The sequence below is a fragment of the Aotus nancymaae genome, unplaced genomic scaffold (assembly GCF_030222135.1).
Source record: "Aotus nancymaae isolate 86718 unplaced genomic scaffold, 86718_ANA_hifiasm-v0.15.2.pri h1tg000014l, whole genome shotgun sequence".
NCBI lineage: Eukaryota > Metazoa > Chordata > Mammalia > Primates > Aotidae > Aotus > Aotus nancymaae.
The window spans coordinates 94,695,043-94,710,802 of record NW_026988425.1 but is presented as its reverse complement, the minus strand read 5'-3'; the positions used below and the strand labels follow the sequence as shown (position 1 = coordinate 94,710,802).

Genomic DNA, 15,760 nt, shown 5'->3' with positions numbered 1-15,760 from the left:
TTCTGTTTGTTAGTTTTCCTTCTAACAGTCCCCTCTGCTGCAGGTCTGCTGGAGTTTGCTGGAGGTCTGTCCACTCCAGACCCTGTTTTCCTGGGTATCACCAGTGGAGGCTGCAGAGCAGCATAGATTGCTGCCTGTACCTTTTCTGGAAGCTTTGTTCCAGAGGGGTGCCCACCAGATTCCAGCTGGAGCTCTCCTGTATGAGGGGTCTGTCAATCCATGCTAGGAGGTATCTGCTACTCAGAAGGCACTGGAGTCAGGCACCAACTTGAGGAGGCAGTCTGTCCCTTAGCAGAGCTTAAACACTGTACTGAGAGATCCACTGCTCTCTTCAGAGCTGTCAGGCAGGAACATTTAAGTCTGCTGAAGCTGTGCCCACAGCCACCCCTTCCCCCAGGTGCTCTGCCTCAGGGAATGGGAGTTTTATCTATAAGTTCCTAACTGGAGTTGCTGCCTTTCTTTCAGGGATGAGCCCAGTGAGGAGGAATCTAGACAGGCAGTCTGGCTACAGTGGCTTTGCTGCTTTGCAGTGGGTTCTACCCAGTTTGAACTACCCAGTGGCTTTCTTTACACTGCAAGGGGAAAACCACCTACTCAAGCCTCAGTAATGGTGGGTGCTCCTTTCCCCTCCAAGCTTGAGTGTCTTAGGTCACTTCAGACTGATGTGCTGGCAGTGAGAATTTCAAGCCAGTGGATCTCAGCTTGTTGGGTTCCATGGGGATGCAACTCGCTGAGGTAGACCACTTGGCTCCCTGGTTTCATCAATGGTTCTGTCTCACTGGGGTTCCAGGTGCCACTGGGGTACAGAAAAAATACTCCTGCAGCTACCTCAGTGTCCGTCCACATAGCCACCCAGTTAGGTGCTTGAAACCCAGTGCCCTGGTGGTGTAGGCACCTGAGGGAATCTCCTGGTCTGTGGGTTGCCAAAACCATGAGAAAAGGAAAGTATCTGGGCTGGATAGCATCTTCCCTCATGGCTTCCCTTGGCTACAGAAGAAAGTTCCCCCACCCCTTGTGCTTCTCAGGTGAGGCAGCACCCCTCTCTGCTTCTGCTCACCTTCCATTGGCTGCACCCACTGTCTAATGAGTCCCAATGAGAAAAACTGGGTACTTCAGTTGGAAATGTCAAAATCACCCAGCTTCTTCATTGGTTGCTCTGGGAGCTGCAGACCGGAGCTTTTTACATCATTTATCTTTCGAAGCATTCTAAAATTATTAATTTTCAAGTCTTTGTCAGGCATTTATGTACATTTAATCTAGTGTATGGGAATTTTTGTTGTTATTATCTTATGTTTTTCTTGTTAAATTCATATTTAAATCCACAATTGTTACATATTTGGAGTAGAGGGAATTGCATCAATGTATTAATTCACCGTGCTATCTCATCTGATTGCTTTCTGATTATATTTCTTCTTCTCCATGCCTCCTTCTCCTTTTTCTCTTTTTCTTTTGCTTACCTGTTTCTAATTCCTTATTCTTGAATAGAAAATAATATCTTACAATGGTTCTTCTAGAGTCCGACTTTGTTGTGAGATTGTTAATATTGAACATCCATTTATAGAACTAATGGATGGCTTTGTTCAATTCTTGTTAACAAAACTCTGTGAACTCTTGTCAGTATAATCATGTCTCTTGTGATAAGCTATAAAAACAGGAAGGCTGTTAATAATAGCTCTCAATAAGACAGCTCTCATCTTCCAATTTGCATGGACTAAATTCCTGGTTTGTCCTTGATGTCATTACTATAAAGAACCAAAACTTCACCATCACTGCCCTAAAGTCAGTAGGCTATGGCTTCAGCCCTACTCACAGGTTTTTGTTTCTTTTAAGGTTCAGGTTTGTTAAGATGTTCAGCACAACTGTACATTTCTCTCTGTCTTTTAGTTTAAATACATGTTTGCTATATGTTTAGAGCAAAAGGAATTTTATCAATGATATATTGTCTGTATGATCAGCTGATTATTTTTAACTGTCTTTTTCTCCTTTTTTTTTTTTTAGGACTTGTTTTACTTCCAGGAGGTGCACTTGGCCATCTTCTGGGAGGTGTCATTGTTTCCACATTAGAAATGTCTTATAAAGCCCTTATGAGATTTATAATGGTTACATCTGTGATATCACTTATACTGCTTATGTTTATTATTTTTGTACGCTGTAATCCAGTGCAGTTTGCTGGGATCAATGAAGATTATGATGGGTAAATGTAATCTTATACATTAGACTTTTACATCAAAATCTAACAGCATATTTCTCAGGCAATTAATAATTTAACACTTATATGTTCATATCATTATTGGAATTATTGAACAAATAAAAGAAATATAAACTATAGTTTAGACATTCTTAGTAAGGCACAAATATTATAATGATATCTTTTGATATGACTGTGTATGCATTCATAAAGTAATAAATAAAAAGCACATTGAGGAGGTCAGAACCTAGAAATAAAGTTTTATATTTGAGTGCATAGCAACTAGGAGACAGCACTAGCTGTCTGAGCAAAGCCCAGTCTTACCTTGTGTTTCTGAATTGGTTTGTCTGCCTCTTATAGACATCAAAGAATGGAACTAAAGTTCACCTGAAGGTATGCATGGGTAATGTCTCCTTAAAGCTAAACATGCCAAAATCAAAGAACTGGGCACAGCTTGATACTAAATACTAAAGAAAAAAACTGGAATTGAAAACCAAAGGACTGAACAAGTAAAATAACAGTATAAGACTTCTATGTCTAGTAACAATAGATTAACTTATGGCAAACCCATGTTCCCACTGAGAACAACTAGAAAAGCTGAATACTGTTTTAAAAGGTTTGGTTAAAGGAATCAAAGAGTTATTTAGGCAAGTAGGAATTTAAAGGCCAAAATCCTGGAAAAAGGGAGACTGTGGAGAGGAGGGCCAATGTTTTGCAGCTACTTTTCCCCTGAGGATATTTGCTGATTCTAGACATTGGCAAGAAGCTGAGAATTTGGGCAAAAAGTTTGGGCAAAAGCATCTAGTAAGATTACAAGAATTTCAATAGACATATGAGTCTAAAGAGAAAAAAAATTAGGACATAGAAATGCCATAGTATCAGAGGGAAGAGAGAGGTAAACAAATGATGCAACACTCTGCCAGATTTTCCCTCAATACGTTTGCTGTATTATGAAGCTAGGAGGCCAAAATCAAGCAGAAATTTCATGAAAATCAGGAAAGAACTCCAGCAATATTGTGATGCTCTATAGATAGAAGCTAGAATATAGAATATGCTAGGTAAAAGAATCTTGGTAAATCCTGGTTCTCAACATCTGTGTAATGCTAAGACCTAGGAGCAGGTGCCTTTCTAAAGTACTATGGCCTGGCCAAGGGTTAATTTGATGTTTAACTGGGTTAGTCTGGCCAGCCAACATGCTGTGTCATAGAGAGATAATTTGATCCAAAGCTATAAAATATAACTGATAAGTAAACTTCATATCAGTAGCAATAATTATCCAACAGAAAACAGAAAATAGAGTTAATAAAAATTAACAAAAATTTTTCAAATTTCATGTAAAAATAAACTATAAACAGAGTCAAAAACTCAGCAAAACTTTGGTACGAGAAGCATAAAAAAATTATACCATACCACATCGTAATCAAATTATTCAAAATAAGTGATACAAAGAAAATCTTAAAATTAGCAAAGGCAGGAAAATGTGTATAAAGGTCCAGAGATAAGGGTAATGGCCTATTTGTATTAGAAACAAATGCAAGTAAGAAGACAGTGGAATAATATTTTTAAAGTCCTAAAAAAAAAAACCTATAATTTTATATCAAGCCAGAATATCTGTCAAGAAATGAAGGAGAAGTAATTTTAGACAAAAAAATGTAAGTAATTTTTTTTCTTGTCACCCAGGCTGGAGTGCTTGGCACAATCTCGACTCACTGCAACTCGTGCCTTCCGGGTTCAAGCTATTCTCCACCTCTACCTCTTAGTAGCTGGGATTACAGCTGTGCACCACCATGCCCAGCTAACTTTTCTATTTTAGTAGAGATGAGGTTTCACAATGTTAGCCAGGATTGTCTTGAACTCCTTACCCACACTACCTAAAATGTTAAAGGAAGTCTTTCAGTCAGAAATTAAATGATACCAGATATAAATATGAATCTACATAAAGGAAAGAAGAACAATAAAAATGTTAACTATTTGGATTAACATACATTGTAAAAATTATTCTTTAAGTCTTATTGAAAATAATTATTTAAAACAGAATAGCATGTAATATGGGTTTACATGAAATGCTATCATAGCATATGTTGGTAGACTGTGTTAAGTTAAAAATGTATACTATAAATCCTGAAGAAACCACAAAGTAACAAAGAGTCACAACAAATAAATTAACATAGGAGTTAAAATGAAATTATAAAAAATAGATATTTAATCCTAAATTAGGCAGAAAAAGAGGAAAAGGGAACAAAGAGAGATAAGACAAATGGGAAACACAAAGAGGGTAGATTTAAACCTAACCATATTAGTAATTGCATTAAATGTACATCATTAAACATCTCAATTAAAAGGGAGATAATCTTTATTTTGAAAAAAAAAAAAGAAACCCCAACTATATATGTTGCATTTTATAAATGCATTTCAAATATAGATAGTAGTATATTAGGCAGAAAAGAATGAAAGAAGATACATCTTGTTAACAATAACCAAAAGAAACCTGGAGTATAATACAAGATCAAGTAGTTTAGAGAGCAAAGAATATTAGCAGGAATAAATATCATTACATAATGATAAAAGGACTCATTCATCAAGAATACATAACAATCTTAAATATGTATTAACTGCATGTAGAGCAAAAATGTGTAAACTGCAAGGAGAAATGAAGACATTTACAGCTATAGTCCAATAATGAATAGAAGAAAACTCAACAATAAATAGAAAAAGCAGACCAAAAAGTCAGTGATCAGAACTAGATTTTAAAAATCCAGTTTGAACGACACTGCCAGCTATCCTAATTGACATTTTTAGAAATGGTCCACATAACATTATACATTCTCTTCATGTGTACATGTAATGGTTACCAAGGTAGAACACATTATGGGTTGTAAAACAAGTCTCAGTACATTTTTAATATATTTTTTATTTGTATAAATTTGTATAAGTGCAATTTTGTTACATGCATAGATGATGTAAGTGGTCAAGGCAGGACTTTTAGAACTTACCCGTTAAGTAAGTTCTCATTATCACCCTCTCACCTCCTTACCCTTCTGAGTCTCCATGGTCCATCATTCCATTCTCTACACTTATGGGCACACATGTTTTAGCTCCCACTTATGAGTGAGAACATATGATATTTGTCTTTCTGTGTCTGACTTGTTTCACTTAAGATAATGACTTCCTAGTTTCATCCATGTTGCTGTAAAAGACATTATTCTTTTTTAATGACTAAATAGTATTCTATGTGTGTGTGTATGTGTGTGTGTGTGTGTGTGTGTATAACATTTTTAATCCAATCATCTGTTGATGAACATTTAGGATAATTCCGTATCCTTTCTATTGTGAATATTGCTGCTATTAATAAATGCAATAATCTTTTTGATATATTGTTTTATTTTTCTTTATTTAGATACCCAATAGTGAGGTACTGGATTGAATGGTAGTTACTTTTTAGTTTTTGAGAAAACTTCTTACTGTTTTTGGTAGAAGTTGTACTAATTTACATTCCCAGCAACAGTGTATAAATATTCCCTTTTTTCTACATCTTTGCTAACATCTGTTATTTTTTAACTTTTTAAAAATAGCCATTCTGACTAGGGTAAGATCATACTTCATTGTGGTTTGAATTTTCATTTGCTTGATGGTCAGTGATGTTGAGCATTTATCATTCACCTGTTGGCTATTTGTATGATTTCTTTTAAAAAATGTCTATTCATATCATTTGCCCTTTTCAGTGGAATTATTTGTGGGGGATTTTGTTTAGTTGTTTGAGTTCCTTATATATTCTGGATATTAGTCTCTGTTGGATGAATAGCTTGCAATTATTTTCTGCTAAACTGCAGGTTGTTTGTTCATTCTGTTGAGTATATCTTTTGCTGTGCAAAAGCTTTTTAGTTTAATTAAGTTCCATTTGTCTATTTTTGTTTGGTTGCCGGTGCTTTTGAGGTATCAATCATGAATTCTTTGCCTAAACAAACGTCTGGAAGAATTTTTCCTAGGTTTTCTTCTGATATTTTTAGTTTGGAGATGTGCATTTAAGTCTTTAATCCATGTTGAGTGCATTTTGTATATAGTGACAGACAGGGATCCATTTTCATTCTCTTATGCATGGCAATCTAATTTTCCCAGCATCATATATTCAAAATGGTGTCCTTTCCCCAAATGTCCTTGTTGACTTTGTCAAAAATCAGTTGGCTGTACATATGTAGCTTTTCTTCTGGGTTATCTGTTCTATTTTATTGATATATGTGTCTATTTTTATACCAGTATCATGATCTTTTGGTTACTGTAGCCTTAAAGTGTAATTTGAAATTGGATAATGTGACACCTCCAACTTTGTTCCTTTTGCTTAGGATAACATTTGCTATTTGGGCTTTTATTTTTGGTTGTATATGCATGTTAGGATTTTTAAAAACTCTATAAAAATGATGCTGATAATTTTGACAGGGATTGTATTGAATATGTAGAGTGCTTTGGGCCATAAAATCATTTTAACAAGATTAATTCTTCTGATTTATGAGCATGGAAAGTTTTTTCATTTGTTTGTATAATCTACAATTGCTTTCTTATAGTTTAATTTCCTTGTAGAGATCTTTCACCTCTTGGTTTAATATATTCCTAGGTATTTTACTTTTTGGACCTATAATAAATGGGCTTGCCTATTTATTTTATTTTATTTTGAGATAAAGTTTCACTCTTTTTTCCTGGGCTGGAGTGCAGTGGCACTATCTCAGCTCACTGCAACTTCCACATCCCTGGTTCAAGCACTTCTCCTGCTTCATCTTTCCAAGTAGCTAGGACTACAGGTCATGCTGCCATGCCTGGCTAATTTTTTGTATTTTAAGTAGAGACGAGGTTTCACTGTGTTTCCCAGGCTGTCTCAAACTCCTGAGCTGAGACAATTCTCCCGTCTCAGCCTCCCAAAGTTCTAGGATTATAGGCATAAGCCACTTGCCTTTTTAATTTTGTTCTCAGCTATATTTTTATTGGTGTATACAAATTCTGCTATTTTTTGTATGTTAATTTTCTACACAGAAATTTTACAGGATTCATTGATCACATCTAAGAGATTTTTGATGGAGTCTTTAGTTTTTTCTAGATCTAAGATTTTATCATCAATTATCAGGGATAATTGGACTTATTTAAACTTTACTAGATTTATTTATCAAATCTAAGAGATTTTTAAATGAAGTATTTAGGTTTTTCTAGATCTAAGATTGTATCATCAATGATCAGGGATAGTTTGACTGTCTCTTTTACAATTTGGAAGCTGTTTCTTTCTTTCTTTTGCCTGGTTGCTCTGTTTAGAACTTCCAGTACTCTTTTGAATAGGATTGCTTAAAGTGGGTGATTTTGTCTTGCTCTAATAATTTTAACAAATTACGCTGGATAATTAAATAGCTATATGCAAATGAATGAACTTTAATTCACATCTTACACCATATAAAATAATTAGTTCAAAATGATTATAGATGTACATATAAAATATAAAACTCCAAAGATATAAGAGAAAATATTTTTGATCTTGCATTAGACAAATATCTTTTAGATGTAACACTAAATACATGATCCAGAAAGAAATGAACTGATAAATTGAACTATGTAAAAAATTTAAAATCTATTGTTTGAAAGACCTTGTTTACCATATGAAAAAGCAAGCCATAGAATGTGAAAAAATATTGGGAAATCATAAAATCCTACATCTAACAAAAAACTTGCTCCCAAAATATTAAAAAATAAGCAATCCAACAAAAATGGGCAAATGATTTGAACAGATATTTAACAAAAAATACAGATTAAAAACAAATATATGGAAAGATGATCAACATCATTTGTCACTAGCAAAATGCATATTAAAACCCAAAATATGAAACTACTACACCCATGTTAAAATGTCTAACTTTTTTTAAAAAGAGACCATGCCAAATATTGGTGAGGAGAACAAATGACGCTCTTATATACTGCTGATGGAAATGTAAAATATTACAACAGTTCTGCAAAACTCACAGTTTTTTTTTTTAAAAAGTTAAGTGAACACCTACCACATGATGCTAACATTCTATATCTTAATATTTACCCAAGAGACATGGAAGCATATAACCAAAGACCAAATAAAGACCAGCTGCATGAAACAAGCCAAGAAAACCTTACATATTGTACTATTCTATTTCATAAACTTTTGGAAATTCAAATGAGTGAATAGTAACAGAAAGTAGATCAGTGGGAGTGGGTAAATTACAAAAGGACACAAGGAAACTTTTGGGGGTGATTATGTTTGTTGGCATGATTCTGGTGATAATTTCACAAGTGTATACATATATCAAAAAATTTCAAATTTTAGTCTAAGTATGCGCAGTTTATTGTAATCAGACCCCAGTAAAGCTGTTAAAAAAAAGAAATTATTTCAAGATATCTTGACATTTACATCAATAATTATCAAACAACGGTCATATAATTACTTTCAATCTTGTTTTTATAGAACAGGGCAGTTGGGAAACCTCACGGCTCCTTGCAACGAAAAATGTAGATGCTCATCTTCAATTTATTCTTCTATATGTGGAAGAGATGATATTGAATATTTTTCTCCCTGCTTTGCAGGCTGTATGTATTCTAAAACACTAAACCAAAAAAAGGTAATTATTTCTTATAATTATTATGTTTTGTTATACATTTATATTTTCACTATATTATAATAATTATTTTTTATGCTTTTTCTTCTTTAGTGAAATGTCCAACTAGTAGAAGCTATTCACATTTTTCTTCTAATTCTATAAAACCTGTTTTTTCTTGTTTTTCCTTTTTAAGTGTTAAAGACAAGAAAATAAAATTTCGGTTTTGTGTGTGTATGTTTATTTTTGAGACAAGGTCTGGCTCTGTCACCCAGGCTGAAGTGCAGTGGTGAGATCCCAGCTCACTGCAACCTCCACCTCTTAAGCTCAAGCCATCCTCCCACGTCAGCCTCCAGAATAGCTGGAATTACAGGCACACACCACCACACCTAGTTAATTTTCATAGAGATGGGTTTTGCCATGTTGCCCAAGCTGGTCTTGAATTCCTGAGTTCAAGTAATATACCCATCTTGACCTCACCTCCAACACTGCTGGGATTACAGGTGTGAGTCACCATGCCTGGCCAAAAATTTGTTTTATATTGCCACAATACAAAGAGCTTATGGAAACTGAGAGTGAAAGAAATATTCCTATATTAAAATGTGAGTGAAAAGAGTCAAATTCTTTTCAATTACTGTTCTTTTTTTCTACCTGAAACATATTTCTTTTAGGCAACCACGTGGCCCACTCACATACCTTCTAATCAGATCTCAGCTCAAATATCTCTTCATCATTGAGACATTCTCTTATCATGCTAAGTATTCTTTTATAGTCCCCCAATATTCCCTGTACTTTTCCTTGTTTTATTTTCTCCATAGCACTTGTCATTAAATACTCAGGTTCCTTTTATTAAAAAATGTCCCATCTCCCCAAATAGAAAGTTTTCTGCATGGAGCAGTGGTTTCTATTGTATTGTTTACTGTGTTATCTCAAAACCTAGAATGATGTTTGGCATATAGGCACTCAAAAAAAATTTGTTGGAATGAAGGAACTGATATTTAGATATTTATATTATTTAACATATTTATTAACCTCTCAGCAACTTCACCCACCAAACTGACAAATTTGTTTGAATTATAATTTTCTGAATCATTCATATTCAAGTCATGTTTAATTTCTTATTTTTTCCACTAGTAGAATCTAATTCAATATTTCTGCTAAATGTTATATTGGTTTTTTTTCTTATGATTATTTTGTAGTGTAGAATATTTTCAATAAATTAATAAATTGTGAGTTGGTCTCTGCATGTTTGACCCTGTTTAGTTCTCCTTCAAAAATGTCACGAATTCATCTTCTTTGAATTATCCACCCTACAACCACAACTTCAAATTCTCATTGTTTTTCCATTCAGAGTTACAGTATGAATTTTATTGGCTCTTGATCATTTTGCCTTTGTGATCCCCTTTCTTCATTAAAAAATTAATAATGATAAATTATTTTATCTACAATGCATTGGTATGAAAAAATATATAATCCAAGCAGATTCACCATTATATATTCATTTTATATAATTTATTATTATACTAATTTTTCTTTGATTTTAAAGTGCTTTAAAATTAAAATATTTTATGTATCCCTGAATGTAATATTAGAGATTCTAGGCATTGTGTTTGTTGTCCCAAATGGATAACAGCCCTGTCATTATTATATGCAAAATAAAGTCTTTTTAGTATGATTTCAAAGCCTTTCACAATTGGGCAATAAATCTCAGCTAAAATTCCATTTTCATTTTATTCGTTATATTATTTTTAATTTCCCTTTATTTATAGATCTAATAATTACTTGTGAATTTGAATATAAATATTTTGAAGAAAATTTCTTAAATTAACAGAACTTTTCCTAGGTAACTATAATTACACACACACAGATTCACTGCCATGTAAAATATCTTGGAAAATCATTAATGTTTCATTTCTAAAAAGTACATAGCAGGCTTAATATAAAGACATTTTGAAATAAAACTAGTGAGTCTCCCTGCAGTTATTGATTTAATTTTTATTTTATGATAAGAGATTTTGTTTATGACTATTTTTCTGAAAGATTGCTTCCTGTTTTCATTACTTACAGACTTACTACAATTGTTCTTGCATTAAAGAGGGGTTAACAACTGAAGATGGCGAAGGTGATTTTATTGATGCCAGACGTGGGAAATGTGATGCTAAGTGCTACAAATTACCTTTGTTCATTGCTTTTATTTTTTCTACACTTGTATTTTCTTCTTTTTGTAGTATACCAATCACCTTGGCCATCATGCGGTATGTATATATCAGTCATTATTATTTTTTATTGAATATATAAGAAAAGTAATTTTAGAAAGATTTTAGAATGTTGTAGCAAATAATTTGCTCTGTGTTTCATGGTAGCAAATGCAGAGGGAAAATTGTTAAATTATCACAATTCATGTATATAATTATTTATCTTTTAGCTAATTTATTTGCATAAAGTGTGTAAAAATCACATTGTTTAACTTTAATTTAAAACAATGTATTTACCTAATTTAACACACATAGAAACATCATAAAGGGGGGAAAAATCATTAATGTTACAAATTTGATTATAATGCTGACTCATTATAATTGGTTATAGGAATTTATTAACTATTTACATCAATTTTGGTTAATTTGACTGTGAGAAAACATGAGTGTCATCAACAAAGGAGTGTAATAACTTTTAGAATTTCAGTACATAATTTTTATTATTATTCTAAAGAAAACCAACATTTATTATTAATATGTTCTTCCTAAATATATGAAATCAATTTAATATTCATTTGTATCATAGTATAGAAAAATTTTTTGTTATTTTTAATTTTGTTTTTAAGACACTAACAAAACACTTTAAGACATGAGAAACCTGCATAGGCTGACCAGTAAACAAAGTGAGAAAAATGGTAACTTCTATCTGAGTTGATTTGGAAGTGCTATAGGATCTATTCCATGAAATGAGTTATGAAGATAAATGATTTCTCATAATGCAAGCAAACTCAGGACAAGGCCTTAGCAGGGAAAGTGAGAAGTGAAAGTGAGGCCAAAAAATGTTTGAAATATCCCAGGCAGAAGTTTTCTAGGACAGGAATAACATGATGATGAATGAGACCAAGAGATTTGAGCTAGGTAAGGGCCTAATTCACGTTAACATGACTTTTGTTGCCATGTTAATGTGAATGTTATTCTGTGTACACACCTGGGAACCACTGAAAACACCAAACCTTAAGAGCAAAAGTGATCAGATGGCATTTTAGATAGAATGTTTTGAAAATATTGTGAAAGATGGAGCTGAGGGAAAACCTTGGAAAAAAAGGAAGGCGCTCCTAGAATTTAGTAGTGGTGGCCAGACACAGTGGCACACGCCTGTAATCCCAGCACGTTGGAAGGCAGTTGTGGATGGATCATTTGAGGTCAGGGGTTCCAAGACCAGCCTGGCCAACATGTGAAACCCCGTCTCTACTAAAAATACAAAAATTAGCCAGGTATGGTGGCAAGGGCCTGTAATCACAGCTACCTGAAGGCTGAGGCAGGAGAATCACTTGAACCTGGGGCAGAGGCTGCAATGAGCCAAGATCACGCCATTGCACTCCAGCCTGGGTGATAGAGTGAGACTCCAATAAATAAATAAATGAATAAATAAATAAATAAATAAATAAATAAATAAATAAATAAGAGGGCAAAACTTATTAATTTGATATACCTGGTATAAAATATGGAGAAATCTAGGATTATATCCAGACTTGCAGTTTGGAACTGAATGAATGATAAGTCCATTAACTGACATAGGAAATACAAGGAGAAGAGAAAGCTCAGACTGAAGATGATCAATAAAAACATTAACATTTATTAGTTAATGTTCATGTGAAACATCCAAACAATGTTTCCAGCAGTGAGATGAGAGAGATAAAAGTAATATTTTAGAAGTTTAGTTCTGAATGTCACTTCTCTTGATAACTAGGCAAAGAGAATAAAATACACACACATACATTATAGTTTCAGTACAATTATGACATAGACCAAAAAAATGACAAAGTTGAAATTGCATATAAGTGTTGCCAAAATTTAAGAATCTGTAAGCTGGACTGGAAACCAGCTTACAGATTCAGAAACATGTTATGAGGAACAGAAAATACAGACAGGACCCCAGGGCTGACAGATCACAGATATCTCCAACATGTATTTCAGAAGGAGAGTGTTTGGTCTTGATATGGATCTTCTGGGAGTAAGACTTAGGTAGATAAGTCAAGGAAGAATCTCTCAGGAAAGAATGAGAAAAAAGCTTGAAAATTTCCCAGGAGGTCCAGACATGGCACACCTCAAAACAGCCAGGAAATACACTTTCTGCAAAGGAATGCATACAACCTCTGAAAGTAAGAAATGTGAAGCGATTTTAGAAACCCTGGACTGTCAGTAAAAACTCTGAACTGGGACAAATTTGGAGAGGCAGAGGAAGTGTTACTACACATGGGAGTCTTATTTAACTCTATTATATCAATAGAAGAGATAACCTGGAGGTTCAAAGCTTGGCCCATGCTCCATCCCTTGAAACTTCCTTTAGTTTAAGAAAATATATCTCATTCAAATCTGAGTAAGTAGAAAAGGAAAAGATTCTGCCTATGTACAAAATTACAAATAACTGTTATGAATGAAATGAAAATGATCAAATATTACTTTACTATAGACAAAACTCACCAAAAAAAGTTACCACAAATCAGATAAAAATATAAAAGTAAGTACATGTGAGTTTAAACTTTAAAAATGAAATAATCATGGCCACAGAACAGAAGAAAAGAACTAGATGGAGGAGGCTTGAAATAAGAATGGACAGAACTCAGAAACTAAATAAAAGAGAAAAAATTTCAGAAATAAAACCTAGATTATAAATCACAAAATGAGGAAAAGACAACCTAGAAATCAAGTAAGGGGCATTAAAAAAAAGAGAAAAAAAAATCTTGAGAATATAAAATAAAAATAAAGAAATAAAGTATGGCTGAGCGCGGTGGCTCACGCCTGTAATCACAGCACTTTGGGAGGCCGAGGTGGGTGGATCATGAGATCAAGAGATTGAGACCATCCTGGTCAACATGGTGAAACCCCGTCTCTACTAAAAATACAAAAATTAGCTGGGCATGGTGGCACGTGCCTGTAATCCCAGCTACTCAGGAGGCTGAGGCAGGAGAATTGCTTGAACCCAGGAGGCGGAGGTTGTGGTGAGCCGAGATCGCGCCATTGCACTCCAGCCTGGGTAACATGAAGCGAAACTCCATCTAAAAAAATAAAAATAAAAAAATAAAATATTAAAGTGACAAATATAAACAATAGGAAAAAAAAGATTGAGGATACATATAATTGGAATTTCTAAAAAAGAACACCTAAACAATCAAACAATATATATTTAAATCTTGAATTTATTTAAACTTTACTGAAATAATGATATATATAAATAAATACTGAAATAATAAAAATAATGAATAAATACTAAAATAATATAATATTTGAATGTCCATATTGAAATAGCACACTAAATGTCTAGGGAAATTGATCCAGAACAATCAGTACTGTGATATGTCAAAGAAAAATTAGTTAATTTAAATGTAAAAAAAAAAGTAAACTTGTTGTCATCTAAGAATAGGGAAAGCAAAAAAGTTTGGAGTCAGATTTTGGAATTGCAGTATTCATCATTAGAAGACTGGAGAAACAATTTTCAAGGAAATAAATAAAATTTAAGCTAATTATTTCAACATCAACAAAAGGCCCTACTAGTATAAAGAGTTTTGATATGGAAGAGCTCAAGAAATGTTATCTTAAATGATTAGTATGGTTTAAGTGTTTATCCTCTCTGAAACTCAATCCCCATTGTAATAGTATTAAGAGAATGGGCAATCTGACTATTGTATTTGAGAGGTGGAACTTTTGGGAGGTAGTTAGGATTAGATAAGGTCATGAGAGTGAAGCATTCATGGCTCTGTAAGAGGAAAAGGAGAGACCTGAGCTAGTATAGCCAGCCCCCCTGAACACAGGTTACCCAGTACTGCCTCAGGATCCTGCAGAGTCCCTACCAGCCAGAAGATGTGTATTGTGTTACATGTATACAAGATGTCACTATTGGGAGAAGTTGGGAGAAGATAAACAGCATGCTTTGTACTATTTTTACAGTTTCCTGTGTGGAGATAATACTTAAAAAAAAAGTGAACAACAAAACACACACACACATATATACACACACTCAAATATCACACAAAAGCAGTCTGACATGACCAAACAGAAAAGATGTGTCTTGTGTTATTGAATAGGAAAACCAACAACACAAGTATATCAATTCTCCTTAAGTTAATTTATAATTTTGACATAATGAAAATGCCAGTAGAATTGTGGAACTATATAACCTGATTCTAAAGTTCTTATGGAAAAATAACAAGCAAGAGTAGCTTGGGAATCTAAAACAGAGAAACACAATAATTGATGCCTACCATCATAAGCTAAAAGGCACCAAAAAATCTCAATAATTAAAAAAAAAATAGTAGTGACTTATAAAGAAACAGGGAGTATAGAAATAAACCTCAACTTTTTGTTAGTCTGGCTAGCAGTCTATCTATTTTATTGATCTTTTCAAAGAATAAACTCCTAGATTCATTGATTTTTTTGAAGGGTTTTTGTGTGTGTGTGTATCTCTATTTCCTTCAGTTCCATCCTAATCTTAGTTATTTCTTGTCTTCTGCTAGCTTTTGAATTTGTTTTATCTTACTCTTCTAGTTATTTTAATTGTGATGTTAGGGTGTCAATTTTAGATCTTGCCTTGTTTCTCTTGTGGGGATTTAGTGCTATAAATTTTCCTCTAGACACTGCTTTAAATGTGTCTGAGCGATTCTGGTACACTGTATCTTTGTTCTCATTGGTATTGAAGAACATCTTTATTTTTGCCTTCATTTCATTGTTTATCCAGTAGTCACTCAGGAGCAGGTTGTTCAGTTTCCATATAGTTGTGCAGT

At 33.5% G+C, this 15,760-nt stretch overlaps 1 protein-coding gene across 1 annotated transcript in view; it reads left to right on the top strand.

Moving 5' to 3' along the window:
• SLCO6A1 (solute carrier organic anion transporter family member 6A1) overlaps positions 1–15,760 on the top strand; it is a 106,507-nt gene that overhangs the window by 64,985 nt on the left and 25,762 nt on the right. The window contains exons 8-10 of the mRNA XM_064375813.1: positions 1,999–2,194; positions 8,655–8,808; positions 10,852–11,039. Coding sequence (XP_064231883.1) covers positions 1,999–2,194; positions 8,655–8,808; positions 10,852–11,039 — 538 coding nt within the window. The remainder of the gene's footprint in view (positions 1–1,998; positions 2,195–8,654; positions 8,809–10,851; positions 11,040–15,760) is intronic.